General features: G+C 36.5%; 1 protein-coding gene across 12 annotated transcripts in view; it reads left to right on the top strand.

Annotated features, from left to right (window-relative positions):
- The window catches only part of DNM1L (dynamin 1 like), a 59,689-nt gene that overhangs the window by 20,046 nt on the left and 14,442 nt on the right, over positions 1-25,201 (top strand). For 6 of the 12 annotated variants that reach the window (XR_014082412.1, XM_081591609.1, XM_081591608.1 and 3 more), the window contains exons 2-10: positions 4,780-4,927; positions 8,456-8,494; positions 10,228-10,274; positions 10,701-10,772; positions 12,020-12,106; positions 19,417-19,579; positions 19,970-20,090; positions 23,580-23,711; positions 24,902-25,108. Coding sequence is in view for 11 of the 12 variants with exons in the window: in XM_081591609.1 (XP_081447735.1) it covers positions 4,780-4,927; positions 8,456-8,494; positions 10,228-10,274; positions 10,701-10,772; positions 12,020-12,106; positions 19,417-19,579; positions 19,970-20,090; positions 23,580-23,711; positions 24,902-25,108 (1,016 nt within the window). In the remaining variant the exon portion in view is untranslated. The remainder of the gene's footprint in view (positions 1-4,779; positions 4,928-8,455; positions 8,495-10,227; positions 10,275-10,700; positions 10,773-12,019; positions 12,107-19,416; positions 19,580-19,969; positions 20,091-23,579; positions 23,712-24,901; positions 25,109-25,201) is intronic. The other 6 variants (XM_081591600.1, XM_081591610.1, XM_081591607.1 and 3 more) reach the window with 2 other exon arrangements.

Below are 25,201 nucleotides of genomic sequence, written 5' to 3'. Positions count from 1 at the left end.
AATTGATGCTTTTGAACCGTGGTATTGGAGAAGACTCTTGAGAGTCCCTTGGACTGCAAGGAGATCCAACCAGTCCATCCTAACGGAAATCAGTCCTTAATATTCATTGGAAGGACTGATGCTGAAGCTCCAATACTTTGGCCACCTGATGTGAAGAACTGACTAATTCGAAAAGACCCTGATGCTGGGAAAAATTGAAGGCAGGAGGAGAAGGGGACAATGGAGGATGGATGGTTGGATGGCATCACCGACTCAATGGACATGAGTTTGAGTAAGCTCCAGGAGTTGGTGATGGACAGGGAGGCCTGGCGTGCGGCAGTCCATGGGGTCACAAAGAGTCAGACATGACTGAGCAGCTGAACTGAACTGAAAAAAAAAAAAAAAAGAGTTGCCAGTGTTTAAAATTTGGTAGATTTAAACATTGAAAAGCAGTAGCCGCAAAGGAAGAGACTAAGGCAGATAATCATAGTAACAAAATGAGGTTGATACAGAATTTAGGAGAGGAATTTAAGAAGTATTTTTTGTGACATATTTAAGAAGGAAGAATAAAATGACATAGTGGGTGATGGGGAACAACAGTCACATTGATATTTTGAGAACCTAATTTATGAAATAGAAAAATAACTTTAGAAATTCTGTTAAAAGACAAATCAAAATCATATGTTATGAAATTAATTAGAGATAAGAGACTTGTTGGTGAGAGCTAAGAGAGCCAAAATCCTTGTCATAGTTAATTGAGAAAGAACCTTGGAACAGAGGGACAAAGAATAATCAAAGAGTAAACCAAAGTTCCCCACAAAGCACAAAGCATATTTCAGTTGCTGGGCACAAATATTGAAAGGATTGACATAACCTGGGTAGATTTCTGAAATCTAAACTTTTACAAAATCCCAGAATTTTCCCAAGTGTCAAAATAGAAGAAAGGAGGAAAAAAAGATTTCCTGAAAGGGAAAGAGACTCAGATTGGCATCATACTTTCAATGTGCATCAGTAAATATTAGATGACATGGAGAAATGTTTAAAATCTGGAGTTCCTGGGGGAATTAATTGTGATTATAAAATTCTGTATCCATTTGTACTATAACCATTCATCAAATGCAGTGAAGCATAAATAACTGGACAATAAGAACAGAAAAAATTTTTAAAAATTCTTTTATTTCCCATCTATGATATTGTGAAATAAAATTAGAATATTACCTGAATTGCTTCCAGATATCTGTTGTAGCTTGACTAATACTTTGAACTTTCTAGCAGAGTTGGGCACTTAAGCTAGTATAGCTCACTGGCACAGAAGGCCAGAGTGGACAAAGGGACTAGTCTGTAACCTGTATCCAGGCTGTGTGTGGCCATACCGAATATCTGCTTAAGGTGTGGGAGGGAGGTGGAAATGTAACTTCTTTAATTTCCTCATCAGTATAAAATCATGTGCTACATTTGAAGGATTAAAAAATTGTTTCAAAATACTGAAAACATCAAAAAGATACAAAGAATATTAGGACACCATTGTGTCTACCTCCCAGTTAAAGAAATAAAATTTTAACTACCCAGATGAATGTTCATTTTTCCCAGAGAGACATAACCAATTTTTTGTATTTGGGGATTCTGGGAGGATGACAGCAATGGTAGAATAGTTTCTTAATCCTGTATGACTTTCCCATAAAAATGGAACATATAGGAAAACCCTAGATCCATGAACATTGACAAGAAAATTAGTTGACCTTGTTTCTCTCTACAAACCCTCACGTACCAGTGGTTTGGGAATAGACCACCAAGAGCTCCAAGACCTGTGTATTAGTGTCTACTTAAGAAGAAGGAAGGCATGGAATTTCAAATGAATGTGAGAATCAAAAAATAGCCAATCACTGGAAAGTCTGGAGGGCCATTTAAGAAGACCAGCTGAAACTGGGAGGCGTTTTGTGCACACTGATAAGAAGAAATTAACTATTAAAAATAAATAATAAATAATTACAAAGTGAAATCAATGAAATACAGATTTGATGCAAAAAATCAATGTCATAGTCAATTGGGAAATTTGGTCAGAAAAAAAGAACATAAAGGTAAAATATTAGAAAGAAGTGAACAGTTTAAGTAGATACATTAAGATTTTTAGTTGGAGTTTCAATGTCAAACTCTCAAAAATTAATAGAGTGAATATACAGAGAAGTAGAAGGATATAGTAGACCTGAAAATCATGGTGAACCAATTTAACATAATAAAGATTTATACAGTTTTGACACAATGCAAATTCCTATTCAAGTTCCCATAGACTATAAACTAGGAGACACTGAAACATATCCAGGAACATAAAACAAGGTGCAAAAATTTTATGGTCTCAAGGTATTGGATAGAGATAGTGAAGGACAGGAAAGCCTGGCGGGCTGCAGTCCATGGGGTCACAGAGTCAGAAATGACTTAGTGACTAAACAACAAAGGTATGGAAATCATACAGAGTCTGTTCCCTTATCATTGTGGAATTATGTTAGAAATCAATATCAAAAGATATTTGAAAATAACGCACATATTTTCAAGTGCAGTGTGACATTTACCAAGAGAAATTTTTGACTTAGCCATCGAAAACCATCAAATTTTAAATTTGACCCACTTTATACACTCAATGTTACTGTTCTCCATCATAGGGGACCTTTCTGGACAACAGGAATGAGCCCTTACGTTTTCTGCCTTCTGATTGGATTTGGAAATGGGGAGCCTCGACAGGACTTGGGAAAAGGAGGGGACTAAAGTCTGGGTATACTCTCCCCTGACTCAACTTCCTATGTGTAGGTGCTGGCTCTCCCTGAAAATGCTCATCCTTTTCTTGGAGCTTGTGGGTGATAGGAGCTGCTGTGTTGCTACTAGCCTGGGTTATTCTACTATCTCTTGTGATCGCCTTCATCCAAAACTTTGTAAATAGTCTGCTTGTAAATATTAACTGTCCTTAAATTAATCTAACTTGAGTGGGCCATCTGTTTCCTGAAAACCCTTTCTTATACAGTAGATGAGCTTAGAGTTTTTGCCTTTGTAGAGAGTAAGAAATTAGAAGATATACTGGTTTTGATTAAGAAAAAATACAGTACAGAAAAAATACTGGTACAGAAAAACAACTGAATTACCAAGTTGAAAAAAAGAGCAAATTTTTCAAATGTATATATTATATAAAAATGTATAATAGAGACAATGGCAGGGGTTAGTCGCTAAGTTGTGTCTGAGTCTTGCAGCCTCATGGACTGTAGCCTGCCAGGCTCCTCTGTCCATGGGATTCTCCAGGCAAGATTACTGGAGTAGGTTGCCATTTCCTTCTCCAGGGGATCTTCCCAACCCAGGAATTGAACCCGGGTCTCCTGTACTGCAGGCAGTCTTTACCAACTGAGCTATAAGGGAAGCCCGAGAGACAATGGGTTTATATATATTTGATAATTTACTGTTCATTAGTATTGTGTCTGTTAAATTTCCTCAGTGAGATCATTGTGGTGTGATTATATAGAAGAATGCTGTTTCCTTAGAGATATGCCACAATATTGAGGGATGAAATGTCATGACATATTAACTAACACAAAAGAGACAGCAAAAGAAAAAAGTATGTGCATGTGTAAGAAGAGACATAAAGCAAATATGTCAAAATGTTAATAATTGGTTAAGATATAGGGTACCTTTGTTAAGATATATGGGTATTCACTGTTACTATTCTTGCAATCTGCGGCTTTGAAATTTTCAAAATAAAAAGTTAAGGGAAAGTATTCAACATAACAAAAGATAAATACTTATATGGATAAAGATCTTTAAACTAATGAGAAACATAATATACCAGCATTTGAACAAGCAGATCACCAAAGGAGATATACAAAAGGTCCTTAAACAAAGTGATACTTGACTGAATAATAAAGAAATGCAAATATAAATGAACTGTCAGTGTTAATCCAAAAAAAGTAGTTAAGATTCAAAAAAGTGGTAATGCCCAGTGCTGATGTGGATGTAGCAGAATGAATATGAAGCACAGTGTAGTGCCTCCTATCTTGTAGGGTGTGGTCTGGCAGTATCTGTGAAAGTATAAAATCTGTATGTTCTTTAATCACAGCAGTTTCACCTAATGAACTAAGTAAATGTAATGAAAGAATAAATGAGTATGGTTGTATGTACAAATCATGTTCATTGCAACATTGTAGCAAGGCCCATTTACATTTCCATCAGTTAGGGTTTGGTTTTACATGCAGAATACTATTTAATTCTTCAGCACAGAAGTTAATATATTGATATGGCATGATATCCCTGATTGCTACAATAAAAATAAAAGTGGGTTAGAGAAAAATACACATAATACTACCTCATTTAGAGTAAAATAACTACATGTTATGGGCATAATTTATGTATACCGATATTATATGGGTTTTGAAAATACCTTATACATATACACACACACACACACACACACACACACACACACACACACACACACACACACACACACACACACACACACACACATATACACACCAATATTGTATGGTTGGGAGAGTATCAGAAAAGGTAGGAAAATTATGGGCAAGTGGAACTTTTATATTCTCTTTTTTTGAATTACAGATTTTATTTTGTACTAGCGTTTATATTCTTTTTGTACCTTTTTATTTTAAAGAAATAAAGATCATATAATCAAAAATACAACTAATTTTATTTCATTTTAAAGGACTTTGCAATAATTTTTTAAAATTCTATAGTATAGTCTTAACTGAGTTACAAAAAAATCTGTTAAGAAACTCATTTTGCTCTTGTGTATTCCATTTTCAGAGCAGTGGAAAGAGCTCAGTGCTAGAAAGCCTAGTGGGGAGGGACCTGCTTCCCAGAGGCACTGGTATTGTCACCCGGAGACCTCTCATTCTGCAGCTAGTCCATGTTTCACCTGAAGATAAACGAAAAACAACAGGAGAAGAAAATGGTAAATTTTAGAATTGGAATAAAAATTATTTAAAAATTCTTCATTTTTGGTCAATCTTAAAAAGATATGAGTTAATTAGAAATTAGTGGCTATAGTGAAGTCAGAAGTCCTGTAAAGAAAGTGATATATGTCTTTTCTCATGTAAAAAGGGAGTAATTTTTTTTTTGTTTTTGAGGACTGTGAGTCAACTTTTTTGAAAGAATCTTTTTGGTAATGTAGTTCAGTAAACTTGTTAACACTATTTAGTGGAGATCTAGTGAGATACTTAGTAAACAATAATCAATTATTTTTAAAAGTTTTTGTGTCTTTTGGAATGTTTTAAACTTTTTCCCTAGTGTTTAAAGCAATGTTTTTTTCACTTTGTTTTAGAATTTAAATATTTTAGATTCTAGTTTAAGATTTTATTTTAAATAAAATTAAAATGATTCAGCTTTTCAGCATAACAGTGTTATCTCACCTTCACTTTTCTGTCTTGCCATGTGCCTGCGAATTTTGAATCTTTGGCCCTTCAATCCAATATAAATATTATTTGTAGAAAGTTGTTTTTTTTTTTAATTATTATTATTTTTGCCACACTGCACAGCATGTGCAATCTTACTTAGTTCCCTGACTGGGGATCCAACCTGTGTCCCCTGCAGTGGAAGCATGGAGTCTTTTTAACCACTGGACCGCCAGGAAAGTTCCTAATTATTATTATTATTTTTACTGTGCTTATTTTGCTAAGACTTACCTATAGCACATATTACTTTGATTCTTTAGATTCCTCCCTCACCCAAATAGTAAATGTGGAGTATCAGGGTTAGAAGACATTCTCCATCCTTTCTTCTTTGGTTACACTGAAAATATTTTAAGAAATGCTCTCTTTATCAACATATTTAAGTTTGCTTATTAAATATGTGCCCTATTATATACTGTACATTTACATTAGTGAAGTTTGGAATGTTTGATGAGAGTAATATATTTGATCTTCAGTGTTTGGCTCAGACTCTGTCTTATTTGTGTGTTAGTTGCTCAGTCATGTCCAACTGTTTGTGACACCATGGACTGTAGTTCACCAGGCTCCTCCTTCTGTGGGATTCTCCAGGCAAGAATACTGAAGTGGGTTGCCATTCCCTTCTCCAGGGAATCTTTCCAACCCAGGAGTCTCCCATATTGTGGGCAGCTTCTTTTACTGTCTGAGCCATCAGGGAAGCCATCTGTCTTACTTATAAAAGTCTGTAAAATGTTCTAGTTATTAAATTACATTTGCAGCAGAGTACCATGATTGTTTCTCATTCTGCAAGCTGCTGCTGCTGCTAAGTCGCTTCAGTCGTGTCTGACTCTGTGCGACCCCATAGATGGCAGCCTGTCAGGCTCCTCTGTCCCTGGGAATCTCCAGGCAAGAATACTGGAGTGGGTTGCCATTTCCTTCTCCAATGCATGAAAGTGAAAAGTGAAAGTGAAGTTGCTCAGTTGTGTCTGACTCTTTGCAACCCCATGGACTGTAGCCTACTAGGCCCCTCCATCCATGGGATTTTCCAGGCAAGAGTACTGGAGTGGGGTGCCATGTCCTTCTCCAGCAATTTCATTAGTTTGATGCAATGAAGTTACTTTAATTTCTGTATCTGATCTTTTCCTTCACTTACTGGGTGGTGATAGCTTGATTTTTATTTTAAAGGGATTTTAAAAAAGACATGTCATGAGCATCTACAAGGACTATAGAAAGTTAATCACTGAAGCAGATTAATGAAGTTGTAGATGTTACAAGTAATATTTTTGGATAGGATGCCAGAGGATATGTAAAAGTCTTTTGATTATATTAGGTAGCTTCTTGGTATGTTATTTATCACTTTACATTTCTGTAATTTTTCTTTATTATTGAAATTCTGAACCTTGAATTTCATCATTTTGGGCTAATTTATGGTCCAATTTCAAATGTATAGAATAATTATTCAAAAATTTCAGTCTTGCTAGCATCATCAAATTTACCAAATACCTTAAACTGAAACTTTAAGAAACTGTATGATGATGTCTGTTTCTTTTAACTCTTAATTTTCTTCAGTCACCTTGGAAAGGGCAGATGATATCTTTTCTCTCAGAGTACATGGGCAGTATTTCTAGAAAGGGTGTACATTTCACAACTGTAGATGTGTCAGTTCTTGTTATCTGTTTGTATTGTTCACTTTTTTTTGTTGACGTCTCTTATTGGTGGTGGTAGGTCAGTAAATCTGCATATCTTTACCTATATATATATTTTTTTTTTTCCCCCAAGCTTAGTGCTTATTTTTTATATTAAAAAACGTAATACTTAAAATGACAACTCAGCCACCCAGAACACAAAATAGATTTTGTAAATTTTGAGTACTAAATGTCATGTATCTTACTAATAATTAGGATAGTTCTTTAACTTATCATTAGAGCCTGTTTATCCTTAGGATAAACAATTCTACCTTATCACAAATCACTGTATTCTAGAGGAAATTAGAAACAATGAAGCAAGAGATAGCCAGAAAAGTATGAACTACCTGGCAGCCTGGCAACCATAGAAGAGAAAGGGGAGGAAAACAGGAGAATTTCAAAAAAGAAAAAATTAGTCTCTAACCATTTTGTATAGGGATTTGTAGTCTATACATAAATGGCTTTATTATGTAACAAAGACCTAAGTTACCATTAATAGGTAAGTTTAAGAGCAGTGGATTCTAACATAACATGGATAGGTCCATCAAAACTGGCTAAACTCTTACAAAATATTTACATATTTATCGTGTATAATTTAATTATCAGGAAAATTTATTTACATGAGATCATTCTGCCAACTACATAATATAATTTAGGTGTCAATATATAGATTTATAGTATTTCTCATCTTGCTCCCCACTTCTGCCAATGTCAAAGAATTTTCTGATAAAATCTTATCAAAAACAACTGTTTTCAAGTGGTTTAGTTTGAACTTTGAACTTTATGATTACCTTTCATGTATGTCCTCAGGTCTCCTTTTAGACTAAATCCAAAGGTAGCATGCTGACTGAATACCAAAATTATTTCTGTTAAATTTATTATATATTTCAAAGAAAATAAGCCCCTATTAAGTTCAGTCTTAGCAATTAGGGTAAATACTTTTCATATTTACTTTCAAGGTTTTATTACTTTCAAGATGTATTTCATATGTTTTGTAGATTTTTTTTCATCAGGTAATTTATCTTTTCCTGTAGTTATCAGATAGCAAATTTCTGAATAGTAAATTAATTTCAATCCACTTATATTAGAATTAGAAACCAGAGGTGATAAAATTACTGTAATGGAAAATAAAAATAAATTATGACACTCCATATACTTCATTTATGCCATTTAAAATATTATATACATCCCTCTAATTATAACCAATTGTAATGGAAAATTTACAGTTGTGAATTTGGAATAACTGAATGCATTTGGAATGTGCATTTGAAATGTGTTCAGGTTCTTGCACATTTGATTTTTTAGAAAGGTTTGAAATATTAGGGATAAGCACTAAACTTCTCACTCTGTGCTATTTCTCTTTGACTACAGACCCTGCTACATGGAAAAACTCAAGACACCTTTCTAAAGGTTTCCTTTATCCATTTGTTTTTGGCCCTTCTTTTCCTATTATGCCTGCATGTGTGCTTTTGTACTCTTACAGGCTGTGTGCATTTTTTTTTCTTCCATTTTTATTTGCTTATCCACATTGATTGATTGCAGGTGTTAGTGGTTCTTGTTACCTTTTGGCATTGCATCACAATGCAGGCTTTTTTTGGTGAATGTAATTTATTTTATTTTTATTTTTAAAAACATGCTTGTGAAACCAGACCTCTTCTATATGATAAGGTAAATTAAAAAAAAAACCCTTTGGTATATAGTACTTGCCTCTGAGTTCTGTTCACTTTGATTATTCCAATCCTCCAATGAGACTTCTTGGAAGAAGGTACTAAGCTTCAAGTAGGTGAGCATTTTATTTGCAAAAAGGTTCCAGTTTTGTTACCTTTACCCACCAAAGAAACTGCTCCACCTTTTCCTCCGTAAATATTTATTTGAATATCTTACAGTCATTTTTATTTTGATATCAGGTGGCTGATATGCGTTAATCATTAAGACATTTAAAACTGTGAATTTGACAAAAGCAGAAGAGCTGTGCTTGGAGAAGGTGAAGTTAATTTTTCTACATTCTAGCTTGTCTGGAAAAATTAGAGCAAAACTTGCTCTCCAAGTCTTAGGCCACTCAAAACAGTACCTACAATGAATAATTTTTTCCTTTTTTCAGCAAGTGCAAGAGGAACAGACCTATTATTGGAAACTACTGGCGAGTAGCAATTCCATACAGTATAGATGCCAGGTTCCCCCAACCTCCCACCCCTTGCCATTTCATTTCTTTCCTACCTTCAATTCCAGGGAAAAACATAATCTTGTTCCTAGGGCAAAAAATCACCTTGAAAATGCATACAGAATACCTTCATGCTACTGAGAGCTCTTTAAAGTAACAGCAAATTGTGACTTTATGGGTTGCCAACAGTAAACTGAATTAAAATGAAAAACGAGAAAACAGAACAAAAAGTTAGCTGTTTTGCTGACATATTGCAAATTTTTACCTTGAGTTATGTGTGTAAGTCTATAATACATGCTTTTTGCATTATTATTCAGTATGATTTATAAGTGTTCTTCTTTTAGCCATTAGCTTGAGTATTTTCATCAGGTAAAATTGCTTTTATATGTAAGATATTTAAAATAAAGTATACAGTATATATATGGCTGAGTCCCTTTTCTGTTCACCTGAAAACATCACAGCATTGTTAATTGGCTATACCCTAATACAAAATAAAAAGTTCAAAAGAAAAAAAGACAGGTCCCAGATTGGATGAAAATGAACAATTAAATATAATCTAATACTTAATTGGCCATTGCTCTAAATTATACTAAATATAGAACCAGGGACTATTGAACTACATATGGAGGATTCTTGGAAGAAACAGTTTTAACTGAACACATAATGGATTAGAAGGAGTTATTCATTTTATAGAATTGTAGTGAGTTATTTAATATATGGGTTAAAAGGTCTTTTTAAAATACACTTTATATCTACTTGCTCAAATAAAAAGTTTTAGATACCCCCAAAAAAATAAAGTATACATATTTTATTATAATATGAGGAGAGGTGAACAGTTTTATTAGTTAAAATTTAGATTTCAAATATAAGTTAACTTATAGTTAGTGGCAAAGTAGGAACAAATAATATTGTACTGTCTTTCTGAAATCCTAACTAAAGTAATTTCCATAGTTTTCAATAAGTGAAGTTTCTCTTTTTCCAGGGGTTGAAGCAGAAGAATGGGGTAAATTTCTTCACACCAAAACTAAGGTAATCATACAAGAATATGTTGAAGAAGTAACATGTTGAAAACATTTTTTTTTTTTTGGTACAGGTAACTGATAATTTAGTTTTCTTATGATTGGCAATGTAGCACTGTTATCTTGAAGCAGTTGTTCTTGTAAAATAAATCTTATCTTAGTAACATTTCTAACCATAGTAGTTTATTTGGAAAACATTTTAAGTTGAGCCTTATTCTCTCTAATTTGGAGACTCTTAACTGTTGTGGGCTCAAGCAGCTTTGAAAAACTCAGATAAACTATGACTCTTTGGCTCAGAATGATGTTTGTGTATATTAGAATTTGTTTACTAATTCTCTGAAGCAGATCTATAGACATCCTTGAAATTTATCAAAGCCTTCTTAGGAACTTTTTAAATTTTATTTTGAATACTTTTTTTTGTTTCAATAATTTTTAGCTTTACACAGATTTCGATGAAATTCGACAAGAAATTGAAAATGAAACAGAAAGGATTTCAGGAAATAATAAGGTAGGCATCTTTTTAGAGCTGGAAAGTATAACCATCAGTAAATTTATCATTAAGAGTATTCTGGTCTTTTAAACTAATGGAGTATTTTCTCAAATATGTAAAAACTTCATATAAAATCACTTTTGTTTCTTAGAGCTTTCATATACAAACAGGTATTTCATTTAGATGTTTATTCTTGATCTTGTATATATCACTTTATTATATAGCTTTTCTATTTACTACTTTCTACAGTGTTATTTTTTTCTGCTGGATTGATTGTACTCTAACTCAAGAAGCAATATATAACTTACAAGATACATTTATTTTGAAGAGCTCTTTTTCTTACCTGAGTAAGTCAAGATTTACTTATGAAAGCAAAGAGAGGCAAAGCAAGGTTGTTTTTATTTTTTTTCAGTGAAAATGAAAAGTAATGTTAACAACTGAATTGTTTTCTACGATTCTGAGAATTTAAATTAGATGTCTCAGATACCATTATATGGTAAATGAGGCACATTTAAAGGAGGTACTGTCACTGCCTTCTTTAAATGCTTCTATTTCCTCTGTCTTCTTTCTTTATTCTTACTGCCTTTCTGTTCCCTTCCCTTTGTGTTGTTACCTCCATTCTTGAATGGGTACATTTAATTGCACAACTGTGCCTGAGCTGAGTACTAATATTAAAAAAAAATATTTATTGAGTCCTTTTATCTGCTGGATACTGTGTTGGAAAGGTTTTCCTGACCCAAAGGCATTTTTGGAGCCATGTTAATTTCTTTATGCCTATTTGAGATATTTGTCTCTATTTGAGTGATTGACTAAGATTTATTATTTTTGAACTCTGGGTAGGTTACCTTTTAGTTACTGTTGCCATATTTCCCTGATTTGGATTACTTGTTACCTATGTCTCACTCTGAATTCAAGAACCTCATAAATTTGGATAGTGATACATTGTTCTTTTGTTCAGCACTGAGTCTACTAAACATATTTAAGAAATGTTATCTGCTGAGAATCAGGAGAAAAGAATGTGAAATAACAGGAAATAAATTGTGTATATTAATAGTATAAGATTGGATAGGATTATAACCTATGGCAGGCTGCCTTATTTTCTATATGTTTCATTAGGTTTTGATTATTGAAATGTTTTAGAGATTATGGTTTAATATTTAAAAGCATCTCATGTATAATACTTGAAATGAGGTTTTACTTTAGGATTTTTATTTCATTGACATTTTAATGTGATTTTAATATAATATTTTAAAATTTATTTTTAGGGAGTAAGCCCTGAACCAATTCATCTTAAGATTTTTTCACCCAATGTTGTCAATCTGACACTTGTGGATTTGCCAGGAATGACCAAGGTAAAAATAGTTGTTACTCATTGTGGATGTGGTCATATTTGTTTTTACTTGAACAAACAACATAGTTTTTCCTAAAGTTCATATGGAATGATCAGCCTTTTTTTTTTTTCGCAATTATCTTGATCTTTTAGCAGCATTTGACATAGTTGAGCCCTCCTTTCTCCTTGAAACACTTTTCTTCACCCAGCTTCCAGGACACCACACTCTAGAGGATTATTTTTAATCTTACCAGCCACTCCTTCTCAGTCTCTTTTGCTGATTACTTATCTTCTCAATGTCTAAACAGTGAGTATCCCATAGCTCAATTTTTGGACCTCTTGTCAAGGGGGTACACTTAACCTCTTGATGATTTCATCCAGTCTTATGACTTTAAATATGAGTATCTGTATGCTGACCACATTCAAATATTTCCAGACTTATATGTTTATCTTGTATGTCTACTTGACGTATACACGTCCGAATTTAAAACATGATGTGTCTAATACCAAATGCCTGATCTGTCCCTCAACCTGACTTGGTCTTTCTATAGTCTCCCCCATCTCAATAAATGGCAACTCTGTTGTACCAGTTGCTTAGCCAAAAAGTTTGTTGTCATCCTTGACATTTCTTATCCTACACCCTACTTTCCCTGTTAGCAAATCCTGTTAGCTTTCCTTAACTTAAAATACGGGCATACGTTGCGGTATTTCAAATTTGGTTCCAGACCATCCCAGTAAGTGAATAATGTAGTGAAGTGAGTATCACAGTAAAACAAATATACAAATTTTTTTGTTTATCCAGTGCATATAAAAGTTATGTTTATACTATACAATTGGCCCTTGAATGAGGGTTTGAACTACATGGGTCTACTTATATGTGATATGTGCATTTTTTTCAATAAATATATTGGAAAATTTTTTGATTTGTAACAATTTGAAAAAACTTGCAGACAACTGCATAGCCTAGAACAACTGAAAAAGATTAATAAAAATGATATACAAATCTAGTATAAAAAGTTAAAATTTATCAAAACCTACACACACATAGACTGTACATAATGCTTTAAGTAGAAAGAAATGTAAACAAATGTAAAGATGTAGTATTTAATATTAACTGCATAAGATTGGCTGTAGTACATACTGTACTACTGTAATAATTTCACAGCCACCTTCTATTCCTGTTGCACTGAGCTCAAGTGTTGTTGAGTATCCCAAAATGTTGTGTGATGCAAATTGTCTCTGAGTAGTTCATTGCTCCAGTAAATTGCATATCACAGTAAAATGTGATCTCTTGAGGTTCTTGCATGTTTTTCGTTATGTTTAGTGTAATACTGTAAAATACTCACCTAGAGCTAGATATCCTGGAGTCCAAAGTCAAGTGGGCCTTAGGAAGAAGCATCACTAATAACAAAGCTAGTGGAGGTGATGGAATTCCAGTTGAGCTATTTCAAATCCTAAAAGATGATGCTGTGAAAGTTCTGTACTCAATATGCCAGCAAATTTGGAAAACTCAGCAGTGGCCACAGGACTGGCAAAGGTCAGTTTCCCTTCCAATCCCAAAGAAAGGCAATGTCAAAGAATGCTCAAACTACTACACATCTGCAGTCATCTCACATGCTAGTAAAGTAATACTCAAAATTCTCCAAGCCAGGCTTCAACAATACGTGAACCATGAACTTCCAGATGTTCAAGCTGGATTTAGAAAAGGCAGAGGAACCAGAGATCAAATTGCCAACATCCATTGGATAATAGAAAAAAGCAAGAGAGTTCCAGAAAAACATCTACTTCTGCTTTATTGACTGTGCCAAAACCTTTGACTGTGTGGATCACAATAAACTGTGGAGAATTCTTAAAGAGATGGGAATACCGGGCCACCTTACCTGCCTCCTGAGAAATTTGTGTGTAGGTCAAGAAGCAACAGTGAGAACCAGACATGGAACAATGGACTGGTTCAAAATCAGGAAAGGAGTACGTCAAGGCTCTATACTGTCACCCTGCTTATTTAACTTATATTCAGAGTACATCATGGGAAATGCCAGGCTGGATGAAGCTGGAATCAAGACTGCTGGGGGAAAAATCAGTAATCTCAGATATGCAGATGACACCACCCTTATGCCAGAAAGCGAAGAGGAACTGAAGAGCCTCTTGATGAAAGTGAAAGAGGGGAGTGAAAACACTGGCTTAAAACTCAGCACTCAAAAAACTAAGATCGTGGCTTCCAGTCCCATCACTTCATGGCAGATAGATGAGGAAACAATGGAAACAGCGACAGACTTATTTTCTTGGACTCCAAAATCACTGCAGATGGTGACTGCAGCCATGAAATTAAAAAAATGCTTGTTCCTTGGGAGAAAAGCTATAACCAACCTAGACAGCATATTAAAAATCAGAGACATTACTCTGCTGACAAAGGTCTGTCTAGTCAAAGCTATGATTTTTCCAGTAGTCATGTATAGATGTGAGAGTTGGACTATAAAGAAAGCTGAGGGCTGAAGAATTAATTCTTTTGAACTGTGGTGTTGGAGAGGACTCTTGAGAGTCCCTTGGACTGCAAGGAGATCAAATCAGTCAATCCTAAAGGAAATCAATCCTGAATATTCATTGGAAGGACTGATGCTGAAGCTGAAATTCCAATACTTTGGCCACCTGATACGAAGAACTTACTCCTTGGAAAAGACCCTGATGCTGGGAAAGATTGAAGGCAGGAAGAGAAAGGGACTACAGAAGGTAAGATCATTGGATGCTATCACTGACTCGAAGGACGTAAGTTTGAGCAAGCTCTGGGAGTTGGTAATGGACAGGGAAGCCTGGGGTGCTGCAGTCCATGGAGTCACATCAAGTCGGACGTGACTGAATGACTGAACTGAACTGAGGTTCTTGCATTTTTTTCATCGTGTTTAGTGTAATACTGTAAACCCTGAATAACACTATGAGACCCATATGAAGTGCCACTAGTGATGTTGGAAGTGCTCCCAACAAGCAGAGAAAAGTCATGACATTACAAGAAGTTAAAATTCTTGATATACTCTGTCTGTAGATTGAGGTCTGCAGCTGTGGTTACCGACCATTTCAAGATAAATGAATACAGCTTAAGAAGCATTATTAAAAAAAAAAAAAAAAGGAAATTCATGAAGGCAGTGCTGCAGTTATGCCAGGAGGCATGAAAACTTTGCACTTTATGTTAAATGCCTTTTTATTGAAATTTCAGCTTTTATCTGGGTACTGGATTTCTATAGGAAAGGCATATCTATAGACTCTAACATGATTTGAGAAAAAACATCTTCAATATATGACAAGTTAAAGCAACAGGAAGGTGAATGATGTAAAGCTGGATTATATATTGCCAGCAAAGGATAGTTTGATAATTTTATAAAGTTTTGCTTAAAAAAAGTCAAGTTAATAGGAGGCAGCAGATGAGTTCTCAGATGCCATTAAGAAAATCATTAAGGAGAAAGGATATCTGCCTGAATATGTTTTTAATGTTAATACAGATGAAAGTGCCCTATTCTGGAAAAAAAATGCCACAAAGGACATTTATTAGTAAGGAGGAGAAGTGAACACCAGAATTCAAGGAAGGAAGGGATAGGCCAGTTCTACTATTCCGTGCAAATGCAGGGGGTTTATGATTGGGACTGCCCTTATCTATAAAGCTGCTAGCCCTCGATCCTTGAAGGCAAAAGATTAAACACCAGCTGCTAGTCTTTTGGTTGCTCAACAAGAAGGCCTGGACACAGATAACCCTTTTTCTGGATTGGTTCCATCAATGCTTTGTCCCTGAAATCAGGAAGGACCTTTCCAGTAATGAACTGACTTAAAGTTCTTTTGGTATTAGACAGTGCTCCAGGCCACAGGTGTTGAAGTGGTCTACTTGCCACCAAACACAGTGTCCCTTATTCATCCTCTAAATCAGGGGGTCATGTGGACCTTTAAGGCTCATTACATATGGAACTGTATGGAAAGGACTGTCATTCCTATGGAAGAGAACCCTGATAGAGTGAACATCATGAATGTCTGGAAAGGATTACACTATTGAAGATATCGTTGTTGAAAAAGCCGTGAATGCCATGAAGCCTGAAATAATAAATTCCTGCTGGAGAAAGCTGTGTCCAGATGCTATGTATGACTTCAGGATTTACAACAGAGCCAATCAAGGAAATCATAAAAGCGACTGTGGACACGACCAAAAAAGAAAAAGTGGGTTAGATGGGTGAAGGCTTTCAAGATACGGATCTTGTAGAAATTGAAGAGCTAAAGTAGACACTGCGTGAGAGGAATTAACAGAGGAGGACTTGATGGAGATGAATGCTTCTGAAACAGTGCCAGATGAGGGGGGTGCATGTGTGGTCAGTCGCTTCAGTCATGTCCAACTCTTTGTGACCTTATAGACTGTAGCCTACCAGGCTCCTTTGTCCATAGCAAGCAAAGATACTGGAGTGGGTTTCCATTCCTTCCTCCAGGGCATCTTCCTGACTGAGGGATTGAACCAGCGTCTCCTGCATTGCAAGCAGATTCCTTACTGCTAAGCCACCTGAGAAGCCCAGATGATGGGAAAGAAGATTTAAAAGAAACTGTACCGGAAAACATAACGACATTAGGCACTTCGTGAGAAAAGTTACAGTTATTCAAGACTGCTTTTGATTTGGTTGAAGAAGGAATGGAACCATACAGAAACATTTTTGGAGTGAAAAAACAAAAGTATCAAACAGAAATTATGATGTATTTCCATCAAGTTACATTGAGTGTGCCTACCTCTCCTGCCTCCCCTTTGGCCGCCTCCACTTCTGCCTCTGCTACTACTGAGGCAGCAAGACCAGCTCCTCATTTTCTTCTTTTATCTACTTGATGTGAAGACGAGGGTGATCCACTTCCACTTAACAAATAGCAAATAATCATGAGTTCTGTTGTATGTGTCTTCTTGTGAAATCTAGTAACTATACGGCAAGAACTGTGTGTTTTTATGTCATCTTTGTCATCATTGCCTAAGTACTCATGTAGAACATCATGTACAAGACTTGTATTGAAGTGAATAGCCTGTCCTTACATAGGCATGTGCCTAGTCGCTCAGTTGCATCTGACTCTTTGCAACCCCATGGTCTGTAGCCCGCCAGGCTCCTCTGTCCATGGGGATTCTCCAGGCAAGAATGCTACAGTGGGTTGCTGTGCCCTTCTCCAAGGGATCTAGGCTACTTTGAAGCAATCATTTCAATTATACTAGTCTATCATAAAGCAGTCTTATTGCTACTTCATTATCAATGCATGAATTGTTATATCTTTAAATAAATATGAATCTGTCTTTCACATTATCTCTTTCATTTTTTGTATTTAGTGTCAGTAATGTATAACTAACAGTGTTTTGTATCATAAGACAATATTGATGTAGGTACTCATAGATATCTTGTAAACAGATGACATAAACTTAAGTATTGACAGAGTACAGTACTGTAAATGTATTTTCCTTACAATCTTCTTACCAACATTTTCTTTAGCTTTATTGTAAGAATACAGTATATAATACATATAAAATATATGTTATTGCCTATTGTTGGTATAAGGCTTCTAGTCAACAGGAGGATATTTGTAGTTAAGTTTTTGGGGAGTCAAAAGCAGATTTTCAAGTATGTGAAGGGGTCAGTGCTCCTTAACCCTGCGTTATTCAAGGATCAACTGTAGTCTGTTAGGTGTGTAACAGCATTATGTCTAATAAAGCAATGTACATACCTTAATTAAAAAAATACTTTATTTCTAAAAAAAAATGCTAACCATCTGAACCTTCAGTGAGTTGGATGTCATCTTTCTGCTGGTGGAGGGTTTGAAATATTTCAAGAACTACTAAAATGTGATACAGAGGCACAGAGTGAGCAAATGCTATTTGAAAAATTGGCTGCAGTAGACTTTATTGGTGACACAAATCTTCAATATGTAAAAAACACAAAATTTGAAAGATGCAGTAAAACAAAGTGTGCCTGTATATCTGGAACTCTGTCATGTCTTACAAATTTATAGCCACCATCCTGAGCTAGCCACTGTCATCTCAGCTGGATTACCACCATAGTCTCCTAAAAGGTCTTCCTCATAATTTATTAACTAAGCAGCCAGAGTGATACTGTTAAAGTGAAAATAAGATTGTGTCATTCCTTGGCTCAGAATCTTTCTAGAGGCTTCCCATTTCACTCAGACTAAAAGCTTATGTTCTTAAAGAGATCTAAAGTATCTACTTGATCTGTCCTTTATTACTCTTCTAATTCCTTCTGCTCCAGTCGGTCTTCTGCCATCTTGTTCAAATGTTCATCCCCTAGATAGCTGCCTGTACCTCTCCCTTATCTCTTTCAGTTTGCAGTCATTCTCTTAAATGTCATTGTCTGGGTGAGGTCTCCCTGATTATTCAATTTAAAAGCATAATCCAGTTTAAAATAATAGTTTAAAGTATAAGCTTTAACCTAAGTATTCTTTAGCCTCCTGTTCTTTATTTTTTCCATAGTCTTACCACCATGTAGATACTATGTATATATGTGTTTATTACCTCCTTCTTATCACTAAAACTCAGTGAAGGCAGGAAATTTGGTCTTTGTCTTATTCACTACTGTGATAAAATCTGATATATAGAATAATACCTGAAATATATTAGGTTGTCAATAAATATTTGCTAATTGAGTGAATGAATGAATTTGTCTCTAGACAATTAACATTGACCAATCCTTAACATGGTTCAGTTCAGTTCAGTTCAGCTGCTCAGTCATGTCCAACTCTTTGCGACCCCATGAACCACAGCACGCCAGGCCTCCCTGTCCATCACCGACTCCCGGAGTCCACCCAAACCCATGTCCATTGAGTCGGTGCTGCCATCCAACCATCTCATCCTCTGTCGTCCCCTTCTTCTGTCCTCAATCTTTCCCAGCATCAGGGTCTTTTCCAATGAGTCAGCTCTTCGCATCAGGTGGCCAAAGTATTGGGAGTTTCAGCTTCAACATCAGTCCTTCCAATGAATATTCAGGACTGATTTCCTTTTGGATGGACTGGTTGCATCTCCTTGCAGTCCAAGGGACTCGCAAGAGTCTTCTCCAACACCACAGTTCAAAAGCATCAGTTCTTTGGCGCTCAGCTTTCTTTATAGTCCAACTCTCACATCCATACATGACTACTGGAACATTTAATATTTGCAGGAGTTACATTTTGAGAGTTATATATATTACCAAATTCGTATGTACACTGAAGCATATAAATTCATTTTAATTATCTGTAAATGGAGTAACACCTATACTCTATGGATTAAATGGGGGGAAAAAGCTGAGTTGATTTTTATTACCTGTTCTTGATCATCTCTGTTTTGTTCAGGTGCCTGTAGGTGATCAACCTAAAGATATTGAGCTTCAAATCAGAGAGCTCATTCTTCGGTTCATCAGTAATCCAAATTCGATTATCCTCGCTGTCACTGCTGCTAATACAGATATGGCAACATCAGAGGCACTTAAAATTTCAAGAGAGGTAGATCCAGATGGTAAGGATGGATATTAATTTTTAATGAGATGCTTGGTTAACAGAGGTGAACCTGCCCTCAAGAGAGGAGTTTTTAATTTTTAAAAGAAGTATCTCTAGCTAATAATGCTTTTCTATTTTACTTATAGTATCAAATAGAAATTTTGATGGAAATGGATAAATTGCTTAACAGGCTAGGCAAAAATAGCTAATAAAAATTATATATGAAAAAGTTTAAAAATTAAACGATTAAAATTAGTTTTAAAAAGTATTTGTAAGCAGAGGTTAGAAAAACATTACCAAAATGATGGCAGAGGTAACGTTAGGTGGGATTATAGACTAGGATTTTCCTTTATTAATACTTAAAAGCTTAATTTAATGGGTCATTTCTTTTCTTTTTTGCATTTACCAGGTCGCAGAACCCTAGCTGTAATCACTAAACTTGATCTCATGGATGCGGGTACTGATGCCATGGATGTATTGATGGGAAGGGTTATACCGGTCAAACTGGGGATAATTGGAGTAGTTAACAGGTGAGCAATCAAGATCACAGCATTCTCATTTCAAAGTAAACCTAAAGTTTTTGATTCAGTCTGAAATGTGATAGTGTCCCTATATTTTCCCCTTTTACTATAATCTTGGTATTGTTAAAGAATTCGTTGCTCTAAAGGAAGAAAAGAGATTCACTAAAACCTCCTGTAGATACTTTTAAACAGAAAATGTTTATGAAGTAAGCAGTGCCACAAAATGGAAAAAATGTAATGGCTAGGCTTAAAAAAAAAATCCCGGCCGCCGCCATTTTGGGCTGGGAGGAGGCAGCGGAGGGACTCGCTGCGCAGTGAGAGCACCCCATGGGGAGTGGTCGGGGCGCGGGGAGAGGCCGGGCCGTGGGGAGAGGCCGGGCCGAGTCGGCTGCCTGAAGTGGCGGCGCCGGGAGACGGCGGGGAGTGGGACCCTGGGCCGGGGGTGGTGAAGGTTTGCGTCTCTCCGGTCGGGCCCGGTCCTCAAACCGTCCCGGCAGCCCCGCAACCTCGCCTCTCACAGAGGGCGGGATTCTTGGGTCATTACCCCGAACTTCCCGAGACCCCAACTGGGGAGAGACCGGGTGAAACGACTACCCTTTGCTGCTACCACGGGGGCTCTGATCCTGCGGCCGAACTCCACTAAGTTCTTTCCCCACCCCCATGCGGCCTGGGTATGGCGGCGAGGCCCGGTGTAGCGGGACCCCTACTTCGATGGACATAGTGGGGGCGACGCCACATTCGCAAGACTGGCGCTGCGGGGGCGGGTGGAGGAACAGCTCCGGCCGCGCGTCCCTTCGTCCCTTCGGCGTGGCAGTCAGCTGGAGGCTCTGAGGGCAGAGAGCCAGGCGCACCCACCATCTTCCCCCATGCACCAAGGCCACCCCGCGGCCAGGGCTGTGAAAAGGAACAGCCTTCTTCCTACTGTAGCAACCACTAATTCTCCCCAGGGACCAGCTAGATCGCGGCACGTGCAAATCTCTGAGCGCTCTTGCCCTCGAGATTCCTTCTGTCCAGCCCCGATTCTCACTCAGAACGACCTGACCTCGCATGTCGCCAGCCACTTTGGGAAACTCCAAAAGTGTGCTGTTCTACTTCTCTTGAAAGTTTACACTAAAGGGGGATGGGGTTTTGCCCTTTGCAGAGTTGGGACACAAAGTAACTTGGGAGTCGCCACTGTTCTGGGAATAAAAGTGGAGTGGCCCATTAAAAAAAAAAAAAATCCCCATCTATTATGTTATGTATGATGAGGGCACTGTATTAGAAAAAAGTATTATTTAGTTTACATCCAGTCAAGAAAGAGTTTTTTAAGGTGGTAGTATTTTAATAGATGGATGTAACCCCTAGCATTAATGATTACATAATTGCCGGGATGTGACTTGAAGACATTTTATCAAAGGTATCCTAATAATACCTAAAGGTAGCTGAAATTAAAAATTATGGACAGGAAACTAATTACTATTGAGTGTCTACGTATGTTTTGGACACTCTACTGTGAGAAATTTGCAAGTGGTATCTCTTTGAACCTTCCCAGCATACCTGAGAGCTATTATATTAGTCTGTTTTACAATCAGGAAACTTACTAAGTGATACATTTACCAAAGTCACATGGCTGGTGAAAGCAGAACCAGATTCAAATGAAGATCTTAGTCCAAAACCGTTATAAAATAGGAAGCACTGACACTGTCATGAGGTCTGGGTTCTACTCCTAGTTCATCCACAAACTAGGTGTAATGTGGGTTTAAATGATTCCTAACATCTTTGGTCTCAGACCTTTTAAAATGAAAATGTTACTAATTGATGTCTTTATACTTGTCTGCTTCTAATCACACGTCTTTCTCCCTCACCCCTACTCTTTTTTTTTTTTAATTTCCATTATCTCTTTTCAAGACAAGCAAGTGTTATGAAAGTGTTGTATCTGTAGATGGCTACTCTCCAATTTAGTTTCTTGTCCATGGATAAAATACACAGTTGATTGAGACACAATATTTTTACCTGTTACTTAAGAGTACTGCTTTTGACTGTGGTTAGTGGTAATAATGTGGCCTATGTTATTCAAACACTGCTTACTTAAAAGTCACACAGTTTGAATCTTGGCTGAATTACTTAATATGTGACCTTGGGCAAATTAATCTCTCTGGGCCTTCCTTACTTTGTTATAAAATGAGACAATACCTATTGCATGGAATTGTTGTGAGAATTAAATAAAACAGTTCACGTCAAGCATTATAGACAGTTCCTGGTGCCATCATCATCAATTTTAGGCTATCATTGTCATCCTCCTCACCATCTGAGTACTTAAGTTCAGTTCACTCGCTCAGTCATGTCCGACTCTTTGCGACCCCACAGACCACAGCATGCCAGGCCTTCCTGTCCATTACCAACTCCCAGAGTTTACCCAAACTCATGTCCATTGAGTCATTGATGCTATCTAACCATCTCATCCTCTGTCATCCCCTTCTCCTCCTACACTCAATCTTTCCCAGCATCAGGGTCTTTTCTAATGAGTCAGCCCTTCGCATCAGGTGGCCAAAGTATTGGAGTTTCAGCTTCAGCGTCAGTCCTTCCAATGAACACTTAGGACTGATCTCCTTTAGATGACTGGTTGGATCTCCTTGCAGTCCAAGGGACTCTCAAGTGTCTTCTCCAACACCACAGTTCAAAAGCATCAATTCTTCGGCGCTCAGCTTTCTTTATAGTCCCAACTCTCACATCCATACATGATTACTGGAAAAACCATAGCCTTGACTAGATGGACCCTTGTTGACAAAGTAATGTCTCTGCTTTTTAATATGCTGTCCAGGTTGGTCATAACTTTCCTTCCAAGGAGTAAGCGTCTTTTAACTTCATGGCTGCAGTCACCATCTGCAGTGATTTTGGAGCCCCCAAAAATAAAGTCTGCCACTGTTTCCACTGTTTCCCCATCTGTTTTGCCATGAAGTGATGGGACCGGATGCCATGATCTTAGTTTTCTGAATGCTGTTTTAAGCCAACTTTTTTACTCTCCTCTTTCACTTTCATTAAGAGGCTCTTTAGTTCTTCACTTTCTGCCATAGGGGTGGTGTCATCTGCATATCTGAGATTACTGATATTTTTCCCGGCAATCTTGATTACAGGTTGTGCTTCCTCCAGCCCAGCGTTTCTCATGATGTACTCTGCATATGAGTTAAATAAGCAGGGTGACAATATACAGCCTTGACGTACTCCTTTTCCTATTTGGAACCAGTTTGTTGTTCCACGTCCAGTTCTAACGGTTGCTTCCTGACCTGTGTATAGATTTCTCAAGAGGCAGGTCAGGTGGTCTGGTATTCCCATCTCTTTAAGAATTTTCCACAGTTTGTGGTGATCCACACAGTCAAAGGCTTTGGCATAGTCAATAAAGCAGAAACAGATGTTTTTCTGGAACTTCTTGCTTTTTCCATGATCCAGCAGATGTTGCCAAAGCACTTAGTACCACAGTTTACTTTAGTTGAAACAGTTTTGTTATTTTTTCAACTTTAGGAGTCAGCTCGATATTAACAATAAGAAGAGTGTAACTGATTCAATCCGTGATGAATATGCTTTCCTTCAAAAGAAATACCCATCTCTGGCTAATAGAAATGGAACAAAGTATCTTGCCCGGACTTTAAACAGGTAACATTTTTTTACCTTTTGGAAAATGAGATGTTTTTGGTTTGCCAGTAGGTATATCTGAGACCTTTGATTATCACTTTCTTACATTTGTATAATGTGCTTGTCTATAAAATTTCACTTTTTGTTTCTTCTTTAGTAGGTTCTTATAATGTATTTATTTTTATTGAGGTGTGCTCAGTCATGTCTGACTCATTGCAGCCCCGTGGACTGTAGACTGCCAGGCTCCTCTGTCCAGGAATTTTCCAGGCAGGAATATTGGAGTGGGTTGCCATTCCTTACTCCAGGTGATCTTCCCAACCCAGGGATCAAACTTGTGTCTCTTGCATCTCCTGCACTGGGAGGTGGTTTCTTTACCACTAGTGTGCCACCTGGGAAACCCTTTTATTGTGGTAGTTGGCATTAAATCATCATGTAATCTAGGAATGCTCAAGTGAATTTTAAAATACATTAATCATGAAATTATTTACATTCTATTTTGATGATAGAAATAGATGGCAGTTGACTTCATTTCCATTTTGTATTTCAGCAGCTGAATTAAAATTTATAATTTTCACATAAGCTTGTCCTAATTAGGATGTCTTCTAGTCCTGTTCATAAAAAGAATGTAAGCTGTATACCTTGAATTCTTAATACCCACTGATGGTATTAGATCATTCAAGGGATTAGAAGAGCTTTCTAGATGATTTATAAAGAACTTAAGTGAAAGCTATTTCCTTCTATTGTTGTCATTCACTTGCTAAATTGTGTCTGTGACTTTGCTTATTCCCTAAATAAATTGAAGGTGGATGGACATGGATCTTAACAAGATTGATTTTCACTGTACTGAGCACCTATTGTAAGAGATAAGTCAGAAACCATAATAATGTAGGTATAATTAGATTGTGTAGCTTACTTTCTTTAAGGTAATTGCAGTAATAGAGAAAAAATTTTTTATATATTTGATTCTCTAGCAGTTGTTACCATTTATTGAATTGAAGGCAAATTTAAAAGGCATTTTAACAAGACAGTTTCCTTCATGTCATTTTTTTTTCAGACTAAGTATTTACCTCTAGTCTAAAATTGCATTATTTCCTGCCAAGACAAGTTGTTTGACAGGTTTCCCCATTATTTGCATTTTTAAAATTTGAGTTGCTTGGATCTTCAAAATACACAATTTTACTTTAAAATTCTTCCTTTCTAACCTTTGTTAGGTTACTGATGCATCACATCAGAGATTGCTTACCAGAGTTGAAAACGAGAATAAATGTTCTAGCTGCTCAATATCAGTCTCTTCTAAATAGCTATGGTGAACCTGTGGATGATAAAAGTGCTACTTTACTCCAGCTTATTACCAAATTTGCCACAGAATACTGTAATACTATTGAAGGAACTGCAAAATATATTGAAACTTCAGAGCTGTAAGTAAGAAATTTCTCTATGGATTTGGCTACCTGGATTGCTAGGTTAGATAAAGAAGAAAGATAAAGATCTTTTGTTACAGTGACTTTGAG

The sequence above is a fragment of the Giraffa tippelskirchi genome, chromosome 4 (assembly GCF_054371585.1).
Source record: "Giraffa tippelskirchi isolate mGirTip1 chromosome 4, T2T-mGirTip1v1.2.pri, whole genome shotgun sequence".
NCBI classification, from domain to species: Eukaryota; Metazoa; Chordata; class Mammalia; order Artiodactyla; family Giraffidae; genus Giraffa; species Giraffa tippelskirchi.
This window is presented reverse-complemented; position numbering and strand designations above follow the sequence as displayed.